At 38.8% G+C, this 23615-nt stretch overlaps 1 protein-coding gene across 6 annotated transcripts in view; it reads right to left on the bottom strand.

Annotated features, from left to right (window-relative positions):
• GRM5 (glutamate metabotropic receptor 5) overlaps window positions 1–23615 on the bottom strand; it is a 285898-nt gene that overhangs the window by 52135 nt on the left and 210148 nt on the right. For all 6 annotated transcript variants that reach the window (XM_054835043.1, XM_054835006.1, XM_054834996.1 and 3 more), the window contains one exon: window positions 10305–10540. In XM_054835043.1, coding sequence (XP_054691018.1) covers window positions 10305–10540 — 236 coding nt within the window. The remainder of the gene's footprint in view (window positions 1–10304; window positions 10541–23615) is intronic.

The raw sequence follows: 23615 nt of genomic DNA, 5'->3' as shown, positions 1-23615 counted from the left end.
CGTTTAATGTTGGTGCCTAGGGATAAGCAGGACATGTTCACATAAATGTTTTAGTTCAGTTCAGGTGTGGGCTTGCAAAGTCAATCTCCAAATCATTCCTACTCACTGTGCTTTGGTTTCACCTGCATGTCACAGTTTTGGAGCAAGCGTATCAAATTTCTTTCAGATGATACCAAACTGGGTGAAGTGCCCCAGGAAAGCACCTAATGCACCACAGCTGCAAATGGGTGTTCAAACCTTAGGACCAGGCTACAGCCACGTTAGAGTAAACCTCCCCCAAGCTGTGAATCTCTCTTGGCCCTCAGGGTTTGCAGTCAGACTCAGCACCACTCCCAATATGCTGCAGAGAGCAGAATTTGGAGGTACAGAGGCGACAACGTGTGTGGGCCAGGTACAAAGCTGCATTTTGTAGGTCTCTGGTTGATGCTTATTGCAATTTTGACAGGCTTAAGTACCTTTTCTGTGGTAGGACTGAGCAATTTTTTCAGGACTTAGCTCATTTTCCAACAACCATTGTTTGAAATAATATGAACCTATTTATGCATCTGTGCTGAATATGGTGATTGTGTCCAAATGTTTATAGAAAGTAATCTGCACTGCAGTACCTCAGAACCAAAAAATAGTAACGCTGTGTCATGATAAGTACTGCAGAAATAAAAAATTCTGCTTCCTGCAATTAAGATGTACAAGGCAATGGAAGAATGCAGAGTGAATCAAATCATACCTAATGAGGAAAGTGGGACAGTACTTGCGACCGTAAATGACAAAACATTGTGGAATTCTCTGAGAAATGAGGAAATTTCAATGGTTAGAGCATGGGAGCAGATCCCTCAATTCTGTTCTGTTTATTCCCTATTCTTTTTTGTCCAAGCAATTTTCGTAAGTAAATAAGGGCTTATCCTATTATTTTCCAAGCTGTGAGACCATGAGGCAGTTCCAGAATTGAAGTCACATCGCCATTTCTGTCTACAAAATATTACACAGACAAATCCTGTCCCTTCTTTGGCAAATCAGATAACCCATCCATCTTTGAAATTTCCGTCTAATAACATTTCCTTTCCACTGCTGATCTGCCATTGTTCTTTGGACTAAATATTCCTCAGGAAGAGGACTACTTCTCATTGTCTTCCTGGTTTTCCTCTGCTTAATGCAATGGGCTTGTTATTGGTTGGAATTTTTTGATGTTATTGCGCTATCTCTGAAATGAAAGTAAAATCATCTTGGATTTCATGGGAAATATAAGTATGTAAATATTTATTCTATAGATTATTTAGGAATCTATACATACAGGATTCAAGTGAGCCTTTGTAATATGTTAAATGCATTAAATATCAGCTTTGGAATTTGGTGCCACTGGAGCAGGTGGTTAATATCCATGATTTTTCCTGCTTAAATGTTCTGTATGCCTGGATTTATCTGTATGTTCCCAGCTTTATTACGGCTGCGACTATACCACAGATGAAGAACAGGTCTGAGAATGGTGTAAACTCAGCGCATTGTAACCTGCACCTTTTCTGCCCGCGTGGCTGAGAGTGACCCAGATTGGGACGCTCCAGCAATGTCACAGCGGAGGATAACCGTGGGCTATGCAGGGCCATCACACACAGCGCTACTCAGCAGCACCTCGTGAAACCAGGCTGGGGGCCCTGCGAAGGCAGGCTCAGGGATGTGCGCACCACAGCTGCGGAGCGTGAGCTGAAGCAGCCTGTTAACGTGAACCTGGGAGGTGATGCGGGGAGCTGGGCAGGGCTGGCTCTGGAAGCAGCCCTGAACTTTAATTAACCATGCAGAGACTGCCCTGCGCTAAACTCCTCGGCCAAATTTATTCTTTTCTGTTGTCACTTCTCCAAAACACAAATATGTAGATGGTGGAAAAGAGACACGTTCTTTCATCAAGAAAGCGATTCCAACTGGCAACGGTTCATTTCTTGGATCTATTTAAAAACAATTAATGCACTTATGGGCACCGATCCAAGAAAGCACTTAAGGGAGCTCCTAGTCCCGGTGCAACGTGAGCCGACCCCCGGCCCCAGCGGTGCTGTGCTTCCCTCCCGCTCCAGCGTCGCTCCGGCTGTCCCGGCTCCGGGCTGTGGCTCCACCTCGTGGGCACGGCACCGGGCGGGCGGCGGGGCTGGCGGCAATAATTAATCACCCTCCCCAAACCGTCACCCTTTCCCCCCCAAATATGGAAAAAAACCAAACCAAACCCCAAACTTGCAGGAAATTCTGGAATTTCACTGTTTTCTCCGCTGCACATAGCATGCAAATAAACAGAAAACACTCTTCAATAAAATTTATTATCTTACGGGTTTTTGATTTAAAACCTGTCATTCCTCTTTTTTTCCCTATTTTTTACCCTCGAGGAAGATGAAATACAATTTTTTTTTCTGTTTTGCCAGCTGGTGACATTACAAAGCCTCATCAAGCAGAGATGTGCAAGAGTGCAAAATTACCATTGTTCAATATGCTTTTCCTGCTTTCTAACTTTTCCAGAGTTGAGAATACTTTGAATTTTAAAGAATGGAGAGAGGGTAAGAGGAAGAGTGAAAATACTTTACATTCCAGACAGCGCCCCTCTTATTTAATTTCTCCAAAAAGAAACAAGAGAATGAAATATGAAACAGAAAATGGGAGAATATTTTTTTCAAAGTGCAGAGCACTTTGTTTGCTATGCAATGAGTTTAACATTGAAATAAAGGTAAATGGGTAGTGTTTCACTTTTTTATTTTAAAATTTCTCAATTATCAAAAGGTTATTTATAACAAAATCCCAGAGGACATAATGGAGGAAACCAGAAATATAGCCTACAATCTCCAACTATCCCATAATGTTTCTCCATGACTAATTCACAAATTAGTTTCCATATGGTTTCCATACATATGTCACTAACGACCCCATCAATTCTTTGCGTTAACTTTTGCTTTGAGACGCTAGGCTGACAGAAATGAGTTCTAGTTTTACTAGCAAATAGTCCCACACTCACTTTCTGCTAGCAGTAGTTGAAGTTCAAGCCCACCAGCAAATGTTCTTGGTTGTTTGGTGGCTTTCTTTCCCCGCCTTTGCCTTAGTGAATATCTCAAAAAAAATCAGGGGAAAAGCCTGCCTTTTCTAACCAAGACGTAGCAGGTCCTGTCTGCTGCAGATGATGGTTAGGGAGTTCTTAGGTCTGTCATGGGTCCATACCATCACAGTTGTGCTCCCTGGGAACACATCAGTAACCTTCCCTGGATCTATGTGTCCTGGATGGCACAGCACCAAGTCAGACATCCCAGAAACCTGCATGTCTCTTCAGTGAAGAAATGAGTGGAGTCTTATAAGAGAGAGGAAAGGTTTTATATATAAACCAAGGTAAAGCATAGTGTTCATACCTAATTAGGTTAAAATTGTTTAAAGATACAGAAAAAAGACTAATTTTGGAAGCTTTTCAAAAAAATCTGTCATCAGAACTTTCTGTTAAAGGAATACGAAGAAAGTAACTTTCAGTTCTCTGTAAGGTTCCAGGTGTATTTTTCTGCTAAAAATCGAATGTAATATTTTATTTATTTATTTATTCCCTAATTTAATTTCTTACAGGCTCTTGGACTGACGAACAAAGATTTTCTGCTGTATGGGAAATTTCATGTAGTTCAAATGTCCTTTTCCATTCAAATGTCCTTTTCCATTACAAAAACTCGAGATTGGATTTTATCTTTACTGAAAAGGAAATTCAGAGGAAAAGAAAGAGATGTGGCAACACTGGAAAATGTCATTTTGATCCTGAGGCAAAAAACATAGCATAACACTGAAACAATGTAAAAGCAAATTATAAACTTGAAAGAAAACACTTCAGTGCTATTGAAATGAGAAAACAAAAAAATGACTCATTTCAATGCTTTTCTTTCAAAGTGCGTGTCATTGAATCAACATGCTGCTATGCAACATTTTTCAAATTTGACAAGCAAATATCTTCCAGTGCAATCCACTCACCAAATATTTTTGACCAATTCTAACTTTCACTCTTCACAACTGAAAGCCAATGCTAACACTGTTACACTTTATGCAATGATTATCACTAAAAACGTTCAATTTGAGAATGACTGAGGGACCAAATTCAGTGTCCTAAAATACAGACAGGTCTTTCAAAATTTTTTTTCAAGTACGTAGTTGACTTTGGTGTTTTACACCTATTTAAGCCTACATGAGCAAGGCACAAATCTCACTAGAGGTTGACCTGCATCCTTGGGTACCGACATACTGCTGGTGTTCTGGCTTCTGTTGCCAAGTTCAGCCAAAAGTGACAGTAAGTCCTAGGAGAAGGTAAGTAAATATATATCCATTTCTTCACAGCATTTTCTTAACAGCATTATTATCCTTTCACCTTCTACAGAATCCAATTTCTTTGGTCATAAATTACAATGCAATACAATCGCTACAGACGCAAAAGCACATTAAATGCTGGCATAAAATTTTTATACTTGCAAACATGTTTATATGAAGTATTTGAATTTATATAGGAAATTGAACTGCTGAGAGAAAAGAATGACAGGAACTACCCCAATTCATCCATCTAATAAGAAATGTATATAATCTGAATAGATTTAATTATAAACTAGTTATATTCTTAAGCCTGGAGAGAAATGGTCTACATGCACAATCATGTTAATCTTTTCCAGATAGTTTTCAAGGTTCAGAAAGGCAGTGAGAAAAGGAATTATAATATAAAGAATAAAACCACCGTAGTATGGTATATCATAAAATATATCTAATATATGGAAGGAGGAAGGCAGGGGAGCATAAAGTGAAGGAAAATAGATGTAGCTTTGTAGTCAGATTTTGGAGGAGTTTGAATTCTGTAACAGCAGTGAGAAGATTGAAGTTCTTCGAGGGTTTCAGTTACAGGTGTGTTAAAATCAGGATCAGTGTATATCAAAAAGTCTTTCAAATAGGTATAACAGAGCAAATAGCAATTCTCAGCACCACACTGCTTTCTCTGAGTCAAAAACATAATGACATGTCTGTGAGGGCTCCTGGCTTAGATTATATCAGGCTTCTAGAAAATTCAGATATGGATCTGTGCCTTACAGCTGATCTGCCTTTGGAAATTTCTGGAGCTGACCCAGCATTACTGTAAATGTAGTGATAAACTGTGTTCAAGCTCCAGATCTGAAACGTGGGCTATAAAAATGAGGCCTGGACCATCCTCCAAATTGCCAGTGCCCATGCATGAGGCATGATATATCAAGTATCAAACTGAGTGACAGGATGTATTCAGTATTAAAATGCCCATTAATTCACTGTTTTAAAAGTACAAATGAATTTTAACTTGTTTTGTTTTGTTTTCTTTTACACTCTAAAAATAAAAGTGTGGGAATGCGACCTGTTTGGGGAATATGGAGTTTAAATGTGACACATTCCTTGAAATACAGAAAATATCCTTCCATTCTCACAGCACTTATTTTTTTTTTATCAGCTGTGTTCTGATTGAACCAACTTTGTCATCTGAGCTTAGATTTAACCAACAGATTATTAGCATGTTGCAGTGCAGTTTTATTCCTCAGTACTATCTGGAAACTCAAAAGGACCATTTGTTAAACCAAATTTCTGTTCAGCTGAAACTCTGGGCTTTTCTGTGGGTCCTTTTGACCTCATTAAAAGTAGTTGGAGCTATATGAGATTTAGCCAACAGGTACGTAATTTTTGCATTTACATTTTATGTGCCTTTCTGTACCTTCAGCAGCAAAACTTTTCTCATATTTATCCCAAATCTCCCTAATCTCCCTTTCTGCAAATAAACCCTTTCACTTTTAATCCTGTTCTTAATTGCTTGGAGAAATATTGGTCATCCTTCTTCTACGTCAATTTTTGCGCCCTTGGAAAAAGTGTTTTTATCTCAGAGAAGCCATGTGGTTCAATCATGCATGGAAGATCTGGCTTTCTGCATCCTACTAAGACCCATTCAGAATGCTGCTGCAAATCTGATTTTCCCTGTTCGACATTTTGACTATGTCCTTTCCTCCAAACCCCGCCACTGGCTACTTGCTCCCAAGCACGTCAGACATAAGTTGCTTTCCTCACTTTCAGTGTAGTCAGTGTCCTGTCTGTGGTTGATCTCTGTGATTACTCAGCCTCCATCATTTCCCTTTGTGTTTTGTCCCTGGCTGCTTTGAACCACAGTATTTAATGTCAGGACACCGCTGTAAATACCTGCACAAGTGCTCCATCGCCTTCCTTCAGATTCTTGTTTCTATTGTGCCTTTACCTGAAACTACCATTTTTTTCTGAAGTCTGTAACCTCTGCCAGTCAAACTAAGATGTTGCACTGCTTCATCAGCATCAGCATCTATTTTTTTGCTCTTTCTTGTCTTACACTTAGATCACAGGTACTTGGGATGTGTATTCTGGTTTTGCTCTGTGTTTAAGTAACACCTTAAAAATGCTGTTCCATCCGTGCCTCTGGCTTTTACACAACATGGGAAAAATAAGGTCATTTAGCAGCAGAGGCAAAAGGATTCATTTATCAGACTGGTAAATGTAATAAATATGCTTCTGCCCCTAATGACACTGAAGACCTGACTTTTTCCACTAATGTCAGTTGAGCCAGAGTTTCACAACATACTTTACTTGCATTGGGTTTTGTTTCTGCTCTGCATTAAAACACCCTCGCTAGGAGGAAAAAGTACTAGGAATTTGAGTTCTGATGAGGGCACTTATCTGTAAGAAAGCAAGCACATACAAACCTAGTCTTCAAAAGTCCAAAGGCAATCAATACCAAAGAATTGGATTAGCTTTTTATGACCTGAAGGTGGTCGTCGAGTGGAGTTACTCACCTGGATCAACTCGTACACCTATTTACGAACTTTACTGAATTGTGGCCTTAGATAATAAAAAAATATCTGACTGGTGCCAGAGGGGAAGCCAAATCCAATTTTTGTAAAATCCCTAGTGTTAGGAGGCCATTACATGTCTCCTTTTAAAGATTCATTTTAAATTCTTTGCTCTGACTCTTGGTGTTCAGAGGTGGCTTGTACCAGCTCTCCCGTGGCATGGAACTGATTACACTGAAAATCAAGTCAGATAAGTCTGCAAACTTCTCACTTTCTGTAGTGCTCCAGCTGGGCAGAAAATCAATGTAGTTAGCAACAAGAGTGACACCCATTTGGATTAAGTAAGTATGTTCAAATCTGCAAATGAAAAGTGGGCTTGATGCTAAAATTTTTACCTCAGTGTGAACTAAGTGTATGTGAAGGGATGGAGACTTTTTAGTGCTTTTAGAATGGAGAAAAAAATTATTTTGGATTGCTTTTTGGATTCTCTTTATTTGGCCGATTTCACATATCTTACTATATGATTATGCATATCTTACTAAATCGTGTCTTCATTTTATAGTAATACCTGCTTGACACTGTCTATCGATAGCTTATACTAAAAAATGAAAAAAATCCTCATAAGTCACTGGAGCTGGCTTCACTGGCTTATGACTTCATGTATTTTCTGTCACAGAGGTAAATGTAGTCTACCATTTTACTAGGCAGGGATTAGCAAAGTAAACACAAAGCTTTAAATAACTAAGTTCATATCTGGGGCACAGGCAAAGTCAATTATCTATTCATCTTTCAGCCATATCTCCTTGTGCTTATTTTCTTGCTGTTCAAATAAGTTGTTTATACTGTTAACTATTGTTTATTTTTTCATGCTGGTAGAACCAGGTTGTGGAGAATGATTCTTTTTTTCCACTAACGTAATGTTTATTGCTCTCTATATAGACACCTGAATTTAATAGTGACCCCTCATCTATCAACACCAATCAGCTTTATGCTCATCCACTGAGTAGGCTGGGGGTACACAAGGAATTGAGAGGGGGCACAGCTAGGACAGATGACCCCAACTGACCAAAGGGATATTCCATACCATATGATGTCATGCTCAGTATATAAGGGGCTGGGGGAAGAAGAAGGAAGAGGAGGATGTTTGGAGTGATGGCATTTGTCTTCCCAAGTCACCATTAGGCGTGATGGAGCCCTGCTTTCCTGGAGATGGCTGGACACCTGCCTGCCCATGGGAAGTGGGGAATGAATTCCTTGGTTTGCTTTGCTTGTGTGCACGGCTTTCGCTTTACCTGTTAAACTGTCTTTATCGCACCCCATGAGTTTTCTCACTTTAACTCTTCCAATTCTCCCCCCCATCCCACTGGGGGTGGGGAATGAGCGAGTGGCTGTGTGGGGCTTAGTTGCCAGCTGGGGTTAAAGAATGACAGGCTATTCTGAGAAAAACAGCATAGGTGTCTTAGCACTTATAACCCAAATAAATTTCATTAAACAAATCTGTATCTCATATTTCTGGCCAACCTTTGAATTTCCTTTATATGAATTTTGACAGATGGTCTCGATCAAAATCAGAACTATAAAACTGAGTAACATGATGACTAACAACTTACTGTGTGAAAACCCTGATTAAATGGGCAGTTTTAATTGATTGCTGCACATAGTAGTGTTAATCTGGGGAACTCCACAACTGAATTAACATTTTCTGCCCTACAGCAACAAGAAAAAATTAAAGCTATTATAATCTTGTTTTTGTTCTTTTACTATAGCCATCATGGCCCAGCACTGAATACGACAATAAAGCTGAAGGAAAAATAATTAGAACAATGCACTTGGGAAATTAGTCCTTTTCTCTGTTCATGATTTACAAATCAGCAGATTGCGATTCTTGCACATTTCTCTGTGTGTTTGACGTTCTTTGGTTTTAGGAACCTATTTGAGCTGTAGCTCATTCAGGATCTCTTTGTGGGAAACCTTCCAGCAATGAGTGCTGTTCAAACCAAGCTATTCATGCTTTATGATTAAGTTGTCTCATATCCATGACTGGGTGACTTCATGTCTAAAATAACATCTCCCTGCACCCCCAAGATAATTTTTTTTTGTGGTGGTGAGTTCTATTTTAGGCACTATAAAAGACTATGGGCACCTACATTTCACAGTTCCCAATCTTTCATATAAATCAGAAATTAGATAATCCCAGTGTTGGTAAAAAGTAAGTAAAAAAAGAAACCCAGAAAATTCAAGTTGAACTGTCACTGCTAACACAGCTCAGTGACAGAAGCCAGGTCTTTATTAGCCTGTATCCAGCCATGCCCAAGGTACTGACATCTCAGGAAAGAGATCTACATTATCATGGGGAAATCAATGAAGTTTACTGCTCAATATGCAGTACCTGTCAATAGCACAAATAAACCCTGGCTGTGTTGGAAGGGTAGCAGAAGAAAAATAATGGAGAAAAGTCAGTTCAATGTTGAAGGTGTACACTGAGATTTTGGGATCCCTAGATTCAGTTTCCAGCTCAGCCACAAACTTCCTCTGCGACCTTGTACAAATCAAAAGAATGACTTATGAACATTAAGTGGGACTTAGGTGGGGTTTTGTGTTGTGTAAATCCAAGACTTTGATCCTTAAAGCCATTTCTTGGTCTCATGGGTGTATGGAAGATATTGACATGTTTAGGAGGAAAGATCCCTTGGGGCTTAGAGCTGTGGTTGAACTAATGCCCAGCACAGCACCACCTCATGCCCCAACATCCACAGGGTGCCCATTGTCTTAGTACTGCCTGGCATCTCATGAAATAAAGGGTAATTAACAGAAGTAATAAAAATTAAAAAAAACACAAACCGAAAAACCCCCCAAAAACCACACCAAAAAAACCCCAAAACAAAACCACACCACATCTTTCTGGGGAAAAAAGTTTTTGCCACTCTTTTGCAAAAATGACAAAATGTTGTGGCAGTTTTTGCTAAAATCAGTACAATTTAATGAAAAAGATCATCTAAAAATTGCATTTCCTGAAATGACTCATGGCTGAAAGAAAACCTAATTAAATCTTTCAAACCAGCTAGTCTTCTATCTAAAGTACACAAATATTCATCATTACCATATGGACTTCAGATAACTTTTAGTGTATTAACTCCCTCATTACTCCTGTGAGGTAAAGCAATATGATTAGCCCTGGCTCAGAAAAGAAGCACTGAATTTTGGATTACAACATTTTGAAAGTGTTTAGATGCCTATGAAGGTAGAGTAACATCAAGTTTTTAAAATATAAAGAGGAGTTGGGTACTGAGGCACTACCTATTTGTTTCTTTAGAGATCTGAATACTTTTAAAACTGTGGTTGTTGTCATTTTGGAAAGAGCAAGGATTGCAGTTTCAGCCTCTTTCCTTCCAGCCCCACTCACTATTCCACCAGACCAGGCTGCATCAGCCCAACATGAGCTCTTTACACCAGACCTTCAGTCACACTTGTTTATACAGCAGAAGTAATAAATTCACTTACTTGTGCAAGTCTTGTTGTATTTAGGGTTCTCTTGAGGAAACCCTTCCAGCCGGCACTGGAACCTGTGTTGCCAAAATTCCTGAAACCATGGATTTCGGTGATTGGTTTCTGGCCGAAGCTGTAGGTAGTAATCATCAAACCATTTCACATCAGGAGACTGGAGCTTGATCGTTATTCCACCGACAGCTTCACGCTGATACCCGTCTGTCACATCATACCTGTCTGCCCAGCCGTCACTGCAGGGATAAATGAAAGAGAAACAACATTAACCATTCAATGGAATGAGAAAAGAACTTTCTTAAAAATGAAATTTGGAGCCTAGGAACACACATCTACGCCTGTGATTCTGAGCGAGGTTAGTAAAGCACCTGCAATGCTTCTAGCAGAGGATTTCAGTGTTTTCCTTTTCCTTATGTTTGCTTGTCAATGACACCTTCTACTTAGATGATCTATTCCTCATCCTTCACTTAAGGTAATTGAAACAAGACTAAAGATCACAGATCCTGAAATCTGCCGTGTATAGGCACATTTCTGCATCACACTAAACCTCACCGAGCTCTGGAGAGAAAATCTTGGGTTCAGTCTTCTGCTGACACTGGGATGACACTACTCTTACATGAAAGGAGGGGACCTTGAGGGCAGGACCTCTTACAGTGTGGAGGGCAGGACTGTTGCAGACCATGCCTATACTGCACAACAGAGCATGGCACAAAGAGCCAGAAGCAAATTTTGAATGGACTGACACTGCTCAAGCAAAAATACCAGCTCAAAGCTCAGATGCTGAGACAGTATGGCATTGCATCTGAAGCAATAAATCCTCTCTGCGGACATGACTAATGAAGCCGGGCAGAGCATCATGCAGATCCAGGTATTGCTTCTGTTTCTTGGTTGCTGGGGGCTGGAGTATTACGATCTTGTGTGACACTGACCTGCATACAGAATTTTAATCTGCTTCTGTTAACTTTTCTGCTTGCAACACTCTGACCACAAGAAGCCAGAAGTGACTGAAAACCCAAGTTAAACAAAATGTCACAGACTTCTCAGGGTAATTCCCCTCTCCCCAGTTTCACAATAGGTTTTCTTGGAAGAACTCACATTTACAATGTTTTACTCAACTCCACTAAAAATGTACATATGTCATAAAAGAACTGCAGATTTCTGCTGGTTTACCATGAACATGATATTTCAGTTTTTTGAAAGCCCAGGTCTTGCAGTTAGAGAACTGTAGAAGAACCTCTGATTTTTTTTTCCCCCCTCTAAAAAAGGCACTGATGTTAATAACTATAGAGAACACCTCTAAATCCTAAAGGTCAAATAACTGAGGGATAAAAAAATAAGCTTAATTTGTCTTATTTTAAAACTTCATGAGTTAACCCTAACTATTTTAAGTTAGTCATAGTGTAACTGATGTAGATGACCTTTATCTCTATGGTTCTGCTGTTCTATTTTCATCATTTGCTTCCTGGCTTAAACTTTGCTCCTGTATTGCAGAGCATGCAGGAAGCCTGCTGCAGTCACTTGGTCCCCAGCACATTCCCTGTTCTCTACACGGGGATTCAGCTGTCCTCATGCAGCGCAAAAGTCAAGACCTCAGACAGTAACTCCTTCAGCACAAGACACTGTTTTCATTGAAGCCTGGACTCTTGACTACGTCTTATTAGCACAGCTGCAATGTCAATAAATAGCAGCTTCACCAGTGGCAAAAATAATATCCAGTGTCTGGAATGAAAATGAGGGGACTATTAAACATGCTTCAGATTTCAAATGCACTAATTTACTCAGCACAAAAGAGTAAAATATACATTCATGAAAGGAGAAAGATGAGCACTGATTTTTGGCTCAAATATACAGCATTTGGAAAATTTACCTTCAAGCTTAGATCCAATTAGGGATGAACAGAGGTGTTAATGTTCCCAACCGCACTTGGGAGGCTCAGTACAGGCAAATGCTCCCCACCTTCCACCACGACTATTTACTGGATGAAGAGTTAGAACCATTTATGGGTTGTTTTGTGAAAAAAGCCGCAGAAGTTTTTTTAAATTTATGAATGATTTAACCTTTTCTTTGAAACATTCATCTTAATCTTTGGCAAGATTTTAAGCAGTTTTATCCATCCTCATAAAATCTGACAGGTTTTTATGAATGCAGGAAGTGATAGGTTTTCTGTAGTGTGGTGGTTTTGGTTTTTTTTATACTGAATAGAATTTAAGAGAATTAGAGCTGTGCTGTCAGTACCCCGGCTTTATGAGTTGTCTCATAAACAACTTAGAAAGAAGCTATTTCCTTGTAAATAATTTCTCTATCATTTTTCAGAGGAACAGTTTTGTAGATCTAATCCAGCAGAGCGCTATAAAATTCATAGTATTACTTTATGAATAGTTATCCCCTCTAAGAAGATTTGCAACAGAGATACCATTTTATAACTTTAAGTTATTAAAAAGATAGAAATAACAACTTCATATTACATAACCCTTCTCAACTTTTCCACAGAAGGGCTTCTTAATTCAACAGAGTTGCTTTTCATTCAAATGAGTATTTCAGCTTAGCTTTTTTGTGCAAAAGGCTTTTAGGAGCGTTATACAAAAGATGTACTCAAAGTCGAGACAACAATGTAGAGATAACAAAGCCTCAGACAGAAAAGATGGCAAAGCAAATGCTAAACTAATATCTAAAGGCCAGTGAAAGTAGAGTAAGAAATTAGGTTTGCATGAATATAAAAAAAACCCACCTGTAGTGTGTGATATTTAAATTCTGTACCCACAGAAGAATAACAACACTTATGGGTTGTCAATGACATGATGATATAGATGTATTTGGGATATTAGACCTGTGACATCCTCTGAACTCAGTAAGGGGTGTGAAGATGAGGGAAGACAGAGAGGGAGATACCTGCTTACTTTCATAGTCATGTCTATCCCTTCTTAGACCTTCTTTCTTCTCCTAATGGCCTCATTTTACTGTAGTAGCTGGCAATATCAGTCTACTCAATTGGTGGTTGCATTATGAAAGGTTTGACATGGTTGAAATTCTTCTGATTCAACTGAAGAAAGATTCTCTGGCACCAGAAATTGGCTGTGACAAGGAGCTCCAAATGAAGTCCAGTATAATCTCCACTCTCACCCACCGAAGTGGTGAAGTGCACTAACAGGGTGCAGGACTGTGTCTCAGTGAAAGAGGTGGTTCTTTATGTTAGCAGTGGGGTGTATAGGATATTTAGATGAGCAACTGTTTCAGAACAGCTTCCTCACAGGTAGTAAAATAAGTACAAGTGAACAGTATTCCAGTAATGATTATGAAAGAGTCCAAACAGATAAATAGGACATGGATATCCTTAACAGATCGCTACACATGTTCATTTCTTCTCCTTTGCATAGCTACTGTGCTTTCCAATTTTATTTTGACTAGGTGATTCTGATTATTAGAAATAGATAGTGTTGCTTTTTTACCAATGGGCAAATGTCCTTAAAGTGATCCCACCAAGACTTAAAGGTAGAGTTGCACAGGAAGAAACTTTGCCGTGAAAGAAAGCAGTAGTTGCACGGCTGCAGCAGCAAAAGTAAAAGCCCCTTGCTGAGACATCTATCAGGTGTATGCAGTAATGCACATACCTCATTCACCAGCCATAGATCAACACAGAAAGTTGTCAACAAGGTAAGAGGACTATGACATGTGCAGATCTGGCTGCCCTCAATATCACACTGACATTCAACACAGTGGGGAATTGTCTTTCAGGATCATGATGTTTTCTCCTCATCCAGTTCTTTTGTGTTTAAATTCCTGGCCATCAGACTAACATCTGGTGTGTTTTCCTTAAAGGGTGGTGGTGTGATACAGGATAATAATGATACTGTATCAAACAAAATATATCTTTGTTAATGATGTTTCTAAAAAAAAAAAAAGACTAAAAAATAAAAAAAAGCCATTTAAGAAAATTCTTGTGCACCAAAGAAAATAAAGAATCATGGAAGGAAGGAAGGAAGGAAGGAAGGAAGGAAGGAAGGAAGGAAGGAAGGAAGGAAGGAAGGAAGGAAGGAAAAAGGGAAAAGTGGCTTTTACTGTTGCAGTACTAGTAAGATATGAACTTGAAATAGGAGGGCCGTTATCATAATATTCTTTATCTGTTATCAGGTCTTATTTGCATGTATACATTGTCCCAGCTACCCATTTTTTGAAGGATATGCGAGGGTGATGGAGATTTCAGTAAAAAAAAATATCCTTCAGCAAACAGAGGAGGAGAGTTCCACTCCTTTGTTAAAGGTGTGTTTAGTTTACTCATAGTAAATCACAACATAGTTTTATATCACAGAAAGGCTCCAATAAATGACACGACCCAGCCATTTACAAAATTTACAAAATTTAATAATTTAACAATATTTACAAAATTTATTAATTAATAAATATAACAATGAATAAAGAAAACATAACAAAATAATTCAATGCTTTAGATCATTACTGTACATACAATTACTTTTAAACATCTGAATGGATAAGTAGGGACAAATGAGCCCATATTTGAATGACTGGGTTGCATAGCTGTGATCACAGATCATGAACACCCTGCTCACTTCCTCCCCCCACAACCCTGGATACTAATGGTAGGGAATAAGTCTTCAGACGCCTCTAGCTGAGCATACCTGAACAAGTAGGACTGTAGGATCAGTATGCATTGTTATACCGTATGTTCATAGAAGATAGAGGTGCAGGCTTTGTATGATTATGTTCACTATGGTAAAATGTGAGAAACTTGAATGTGGCTTCCTGGAATTTCTGTGTTTTGTCCTTTCCCATCTTTCCCATCTTCCATGTGAAATAGCCAGCACCAATAAGAGCTTCTCCAGATGGGTTGTTGTGCCAACTTCAATCCACTTTGTGTATCATATACAAGGGTTGAGGGAGGAAGGAAAAGCAATCTTTGACAATTAAGTGTTTATACCCAAGAAAGATGAGATACAGGACTGCATCTGTTATAGAGAAATCTCCACCTATTTGAATGAAGTCTTTTGATTTCTTCTGGAAAGAATCACCATGGAGGGAGGAGAACATTCAGGTGAAGAGCAGCACAGGAGCAAGCTCATGCTTGAAGCATTATGAACAGGTCATCAGAAAGATGCTTAATGACTATAAAGACCATTTAATATGCATGATGGTGATGGCTGCTATGGGCTCATACAGCGCAGTCAAGAAATTGCTAGCCCTCCTGAAAAACATTTACAAAAAGGTGAAGTTAGTCAATCCCTGTCAACAATGACCTAACCATTTAATTTCACAAAACGTCTTCAAAAAGACAATATGGACATTGCTCCAAGAACGCTCCACATCTACTTAGTAAGTAGCATGACTATCAACAGCATGGAATATGCTACTGATGTCAATCTGCTGTCAGGGATAACAGGGATTTGCAGAGCTGATCTACACCTTCTACAGGACTAGCAAATGATTAGAGTTGCACATCACTGTAAAGAGGACAAAGGAATAGAACTACTGTCAGCTTAAACTATATAAGAGAATGTGGAAACATTTAATTTCATGGTAAAATTCATGTGAGACAGCAATTGCTCAGAAGAGATCATTAGGCATGCATAAATAAATAGATAAAATAAAGAAAAGGTTTAATGGGTTCAGCAAAAGCAGGCAAATGGAGAGGAAAGAGGTGTTGCCTCAAGCAACAGGGTTTCAGTCACACGTTCAGAGATGCAGAACACAGAAGGAATTATGGCTATTGGCCGCTGGTCATGCTTACAGTTGACAAGTATATGGTCCGTCCTGTGATAAGTGTGTGATTAATGCCATCAAATCTGGAAGATGACGTGGAGAAAGCTTTTTGTGAACATTCTCCAAAGCACAGGACTTATTGATAATGAGTGGTAGGAGAAGATTGCAGTAGTTTGTCTATCAAGTTCTTGGAAAGCTTAGGTGATGCTACTTGGATACAAGCTGTACCTAGTGACGAGAGAGGGGGCTTTTCTGTGGGTGTTTAATCAGTAGGTGGGGACTGCTTGAGAATGTTAAGACAAAAGGCAAATTGGGTGAGAAAAACCATGAAAAATAGCATTTGTGATTTTTTAAAAGAGCAAAGAGGAAAAATAGCAGACTTCAGTAAGCCTAGAAAATTTTAAGGTTAGATCTGTTGTAAGGAATGTCTAAGGAACTGAAGAATTAAAAAGTACTTACTTAAAAATTGCCATGCAGAGGAGGGATAGGAAATACAGTAAGACATTATTAGTGTGCCCATCTCAAAGATGGAAATATATGAAAAGCAGAAAAAAGCTCAGATTTTCAGGGATCATTGTGAAAGAAAAATGATAAGTAATGACAAAATGAGAAAGGTCAAGGCACAAAACGAGCTGCAACAAACAAGGGACTTCAGAAGTAACAGAACAATTCTCTAACTACTTTATTGTGAGAGGAAGAGTAAAGAAAGTGTTGGCCTGCAGTTCACTATGAGGAGAAAGCTACTAAAGACAAATCCAGGACAGCTTTTAGTATCAAACTTCACCAAAGGAAAGGCTAGTGGTTAGCGACAGAGGTCAACCAAAAAGTGGGAAGGTGACCTATCCACAGGGCTGATTGAATTAGGCAAAGATCTATAGCCTAAAGAACCACAAACAATACTAAGGGAGAGACGTGATAACTGTCTTCAGGTACAGCTGCAGCAAAAAGTTCATAATTTGTTTATCACGTTGATGTGAGCCTTCATGACTTCAACTGGAAGGAGAAAGACATTTTAGACTCCAGGAAAATATTCCGCACAGTAAAGAGTATGAGGAACCAGAATAACTTGGAGACTCTTGGGGGGTGTCAGAGAGTAAGTTAGTTAGACAAACATTCATCTGATAGAAATGACCCTGCCTTGGTGAAGGGAGGACAATAACCTACCTGACTTCTTGACATCCACTCTGCCCTGTATTTGTATTAGCTTATGTTGAGGTTCCACATACATCTGGGAATGAGGATTGTATAAAAACCAGTGGATTACAGAAAGAATGCAAATAAAGTTAAAGTAATTCCCCTCCCTCACAGTTTCCCCAGCTTCTCATGATGTTTTACGTTACTTCTTTTCGCATTACTGTATTTTTTCTCTCTGCAGTTGCTATGGGAAGCATCAACAAACAACAGAAATTGATTTAGGATTACTTGGGTGTTTGACTGTACACCCAGGTAATTCCAATGATGCAGTCAGAGTATGCAGGAGTGTGCAGTGGGTCACACACCCGTGCCCAGCAGAATCAGGATTGCTGTTCTAGAGAGCAAGCACTGACGTCAACCATATGGAAAAACACTTCCCCATGCACAAGATCAAAGAAACGGGGAAAAAATCTCCTGATTAGAGCTAGCTAACATTGGACACAGTCAAGATATTTTAAATCAAAAGGCATTTTTTTTTCTGAACTAGAAATGCTTCTTTCCATTACTTTTTAAGTTCTCATTCTTCTCAAAATTACTCTAAATGAAAATGATACTGTTTAATTTTTTGTGTGTGTGTGTGTGTGTGAAAGGAAGGTGATGAAATTTATTCCCCAAATCACACTCTCTCTCAGTATACTGAAGATAATCCTTTGTGTTTTTAAAACAGAAAAGAAATTCTATATTCCCTAATTTAGACATTTTGGCCAACAATCTGAAGTAAACAGAGGTTTGGCAGTTTAAGGCCACCCACTCAGTTTTGAATATCCATAGCAGCAATTTTGTATTATTGTCCTTATACGCAAGATGTTACTTTTGTAGTCCAAACCACCTCAGTCATGGGAACTGAAACTCTAATGCCAATTAGTCAGTAATAAGACATCAGATCTGACCAACAAAGTGATTGCACAAGTTGATATGCCTACACACTAAATGGACGAATGGACACAGGATTTATTTTTAAAGGTTACAAGTCTTTTTTACTGTTTATGAAATGTCTTAAATCTCACATATATGGTTCAGAGTTTTCTTTATGATGTTGACTTCAATGAATGTTTTCAGATTCTTGAGAAGTGTTCCAAGGAAGTCAGGAAAGTCTGCAATTTCTGAAGGCCATCTGGACTAAAAAAGTTTCAAAGAAGAAAATCCTACACTGGTAAACAGATTAAAGAGATACTGTAATTGGTGATTTTTCCAGTCAATACCACAATATCCTTCAAGGACAGCTTTAAATTTAAGTATTCCTGAATGATGCCATTGCCTGTTATGTTTTTGTTGTCTTTCATGTTTCTGTTGTCCGTGCAGCATCCTGACAGCACAAATCAGAACTGGAACTTCATTGTGCTGAGATTTGAGTATATAGAGAAAGATGCGCAACCCATGATTTGAAGAGTATTAATTATAATCTGTTTCAAAATTTAGCAAGTGCACATGTTGGATAGTAAAAGAGGGGCAGAGCAACCAGGTGGCACTGTGCAAATTGCCAGTCCCTGAAACTACTGCAACTCTTTTCAGTCGCTGTATTATATGAAACTTTGACCATAAACTTATTTTAATTTCATTGTCCTAACGAGCTAAGCAACAGTGAATTGCAAATATGACTTCTTGGCCATCAGTGAGATTTTTCTTAGCTGCTCACTTTAAAAAAGTTAATCAGGTATATGCTATCAAGGTATGAGGTACGTACTATCAACATCTATGAGGTATAATAGGTATATGCTATCAAAATATCAAAATTTATGGGGAAAGTTCTAGAGTATATTTTCTACACCTGATATATTGAAACGTGAAACCATACTCTTTAAAGGGTGTGTGGTATTAAGAATTTATTTGGATTGTTTAAAAAAAAAAAAAAAGATCATAAATGGTAAAATGAAAACATGGATATTTTATACTGCTTTTTCCCAAAGTGCACACAAATTTCTTCATGACGTAATGCATTCCATACAGAGCCGACTGACATACCTGAACCAAATTCTATGCTATATATGTGTTATTTGAAAATTATTTGAATGGTTTTTTGCTCTACTTCACTGAAATGGCTCAGGGATTTTTTTCTATTTATTTATTTTTAAAGTAAAATGCTACATACTGTGTCTGACACACCCAAATCCCACTACAATGCCACAGTTTATGGTTTTGGAGCTAAGACTCCTTTTGATACTGTTACATATATTTTGATAAAGCAATCAAAAGTTGATTATATAGAAGTTAGGATGATTTGATTATATTTGTAAGATTTTAACTTAATGTAGCTATAGAATCAGATTGGGAAAATCAGTTGGTAACCAAGGTAATAAGTAATGAAGCTAACTGACCATGGCAAGGTACAATGCTGCTATGTTCCTTGTACAGTCCCCACCCAACCGGACAATAGGCCCGGGAATATTAATCTTATGAAGTAAGTCGTTATGGCCGGGTGCATCCACAGCAAGGATACTGCGCATGCCTGGAAGAAGAGGGTCATCCAGCGGACACAGGCGCAAGACCACTGACGACCACCAGAGACCCTTGAGGACCACCGACTCAAATCACTGAGCATGCGTAACAGGGAGGAGAATATGGAAATGATTTCCCAGAAATGATTATCATAGGACTGCCTGTTCTTGGAAATATAATGAATAGGTATATTTTGATTCTATATAACCTGTGTGTTGGTGATCACCTGGCATGCACGTTGGGTGGAGCTATCCCCCGTGCATCCAGCGCTGCAATAAAGAATGCCTGCCTTTTAACACTACATTGGTGTTACGAGGTTTATTCCCGGATTTCGGTGACAATACCACTTGATACCACTCTTTTGATACCACTTGAGTTTGCTTGCCTGGGATGGTGGAGCAGCCTCTTCTCAGCTGCTGCCAAGCCTGGGTGGGAGAGGGGAGCAGGGAGAGGACCAACGCTAAACCAACTGCAACTCCTGACTTCCAACTGGAAGAGATGTTCCTACAACAGCTCCTCACTGTATTACATGTTGTCTCTACAGCTAACATCATGCTTTGTCTTTTTACACCAGTAGAATACAGCACAGAAAGCTAGAGACATGTCTACTGGTTTCGTCTATTAAGTAACTCACTATATCAAACGTAATTTTCCACTTACTGGCTCTGGACAAACTGTGATCTCTGAAATGTCATAAATCAGTAACAGCGAGCTGGGGAAGGCAGCTTTAGGATCCCTGTGAAAACTGCCTGGAATATCCAGCACACATTTTTAAACCACTGTTTCTAAGATTAGACAAAATGCTAAGAGATACATGTATACAACAAAAATAGACTCCCCACCCTCCTTTTTGTAAACAGTTCCACTTATTTTCTAAATTGAAAATGCAGCAGTATCTTGGGATCAGTTGAGCTGATTTCTTTTTCTCTGAAGTACCTCCCCCTTCAATCTATAGCTAAAGCTATTACTGTTAACGAGTGCATTCATTAGGCTGTAGACTGGTCTCTTTTTGTTATGCAAAAATCTGTTTGCAGGCCACATAACGATGATGGAAACTGCTGTTCTGCCCACGTGTAATCACTCTCCTGCCAAAAGCCTGACCAATAGCATTTGAGAATATATTTGAGAATTTTTCTCCACCTGTGTAGGAGTTTATTGACTGAGTGGCTGTCTTTAATTTTCTTTTCATTGTATTTCTCTGCTTTTTCGTTGTGGTCCGTCCCCCGTCCCCCCCCCCCCCCCCCCCATCTTAAAAGCTCTAAAAATAGTGACGAGTCCTCATGCTCTTCTGCAAAGTGCTACCAATCTTGCAAAGGTAAATTTGTTTGGTTAATATGGGGAAGGGCATGGAATTAGTTTTGGTGAGCAGCTGTAAATTGTTGCATTTAGATTAGTTCATTTTATAATAACTGTGTATGCAATGAATGGGGATTCTTGTCTTGCTGCCTGGCTTTTTTTAGATTGCAATTCCTCATCTTTGTCTTCCTTTTCATGCATATTATAAAGATAAATGAATTTAAGGGTAATTCAAAGGAAAGAAATGAACTGATTATTTTTAGGCAGTATGACATGCTGTTTTCTACAAGATGATATCTAGAAGTAGCTATGCAGTGAATTTGGCAGATACCTTGCACAGGGGATTACTGGTGCTAATTACTTGTAGAGTATCCAAACTTCCCCAAGCTGAGAAAGGTTGTGATGGCAACTTGAGAGACCGGTAGTCTATAGCAACATCTAATTTGCATGAAAACAGAGAGTTTTGCACCTGTCTGCATCTGTGTTTCAGGGCTGCAGACTAATTCAGCCTGACTGTAGTAGTAGACTCTACAACAAAATACAGTTTCCAAAGTGTGAGGCCCCTTCTTCATGCTTGCAAGGTCTCACAGCTAATCAGACTAACTGGAGGAAGTTATATCCGTTCATATAGATGGTATGGGCTGTCCCTTAAATTGAAGAGAAAATTGACTGAATGTTATCCCTTAAAACACCAAGGATATTCAACTTGTGCAGCATTCTCTCTTGGCTCCCGAATAATTCTTTAGTGAGAAGGCAAATATTTGACATATTACCAGGAAGAAAGGCATTCTTTATAAGCTCTTAAAGTTGTTTTTCCTAAGGTACAATGTAAATCTGTGCTACTATTTAAGTCCCTCACTTGTTTACTGCCTCTATTTTAGAGCAATCATTTGCATAGACTTTCACGTTTGTCTAGACTAAATAAACCTAGTTCTTTTCAACTTTCCTTTCAGAGCTGGTCTCCAGATTTACTGTCATTCTGGGTCTCGTTCTTCCTGAAAGTGCCCAGCTGGTCCTTGTGTCTGCAGACTCAGTGCCACCTTCAGACGTTCTGAAAGCACTGACCGTGTCAAGGATGTGACCTGGGTGTGGGTGCCAATGACCACTAAAACGAGAGCTCTGTGGACTAAACGTGGACTCTCCTGTTGTGATCTGTATAGACATAAGGATGTCCTATCCTGAGCTGAGGACCCTCTCATACTTGTCCACGTTCCCATGCTGAAGTCAGCAGGCAGTGCCCTTACTATCCTCAGCCTTCTCTCTGTAGCTATCAGGAGGGACTCCTAAGTCTTTAATAAGGAGGTGGGAAAAGGAAGAAAGCTTGATGGATGGTTTCTTTTCATGGTGACATGTTGGAAAAAGAGGAGCAGGAACCATTTTTTCAGGTTTTGCATTAGTTAAGGACTGCCTAACGAGAGAGTAAAAGCAAAGGAAGGAGTGTGTGCTGTAGGAAAACCTAAAATTTATTTGGGAGTTGGCCATCAGACATCAGAACTGCTTTCATCACTGCTTTGTTAAAGGGCAGAAAGATTACTTCACATCCTTGAAGTGTATTTTCCAAATATGGCAGCAGCTTTTCTTTTCAACAATATTAATGCTGTTGACTCATATTTATAATTCACTCTAAGCTCCTCAAACTGCAAACTTCTCATAATGACAGTCTAAAAAACACCAGTTACATAATGTCAGCAACAGCAGAAAACCAGGAAAGAAAAAAAAAAAACGGTTCATGTCTAAAACGGTTCAATCAAATATATAGTTTTATTGTGAAAATACTGAATTTTATCTTCCCTGGAATGCCTGAGTTCAGTACAGCTTCTCAGTCACTAAAATGTAATGCACAATGCAGTGTTGTGTGCGTACTAAGCTTATATAAGCAAACACAAAAAAAGTCATGTACAGAATCAAGTCTTCACAGAAGTGCTAAACAAAAACCTACTGTCCTGAAACACTGTCACAAAACTATTTTCTGTGCATCCCATGCCGCTGAAATGGAAACATCTCTGGGATGACCCTCAATGCAGGAAGATCCTCAGTTTGTTCTAGAGCAGCACAATATGACCATAAATATAAGCCAATGCTATTTTTTCACTCACGATTGGTTTTGCTTGCATTGATTGAGAGGATTTTTCATTATATCAAGTCTACCAGGTAGAAAAATAGCTTATTCTGAATCAGAATTATCTTGTGTCAATGATTTACGGGGGCTGCCAGTAATGGAATGATTCTCCATTAGACATCCAGGCACTGCTTTTATGGATATGCAACAACAATCTTTACGATAAATTCGAACATAGGCGTATGAATGAACAGATAACTGAGATAGCCTTACTACTTTAAAAAATATTTGAGAAATGGGTAAAAAAATCAGTTTAAGTAAAACCATTCACTTCCTTGACAGAAAATGTAACTCATAAGCATATATATATACACATGTATGTATGTATCTATATAAGTATACATATAGTTATTTCCTATGAATATATGTTTACAGTATGCCTGTATACCAGTTATTATGTGCTTTTTTTTATATATTTGTGAAATTATTAAACTTATTATACCACTATGACATATGATTCAAAACAACACTTGAGATGTTGCACCTTATTGTATCTGTAGAATGATAGTTTTAATCATAAATAATATACTTAATCTTTGGATGTATAAACAAGG

Source organism: Grus americana, chromosome 1 (genome assembly GCF_028858705.1).
Source record: "Grus americana isolate bGruAme1 chromosome 1, bGruAme1.mat, whole genome shotgun sequence".
Taxonomy (NCBI): Eukaryota; Metazoa; Chordata; class Aves; order Gruiformes; family Gruidae; genus Grus; species Grus americana.
Note: the sequence above shows the minus strand (reverse complement) of the source record. Positions and strands in the feature narration are given on the sequence as shown.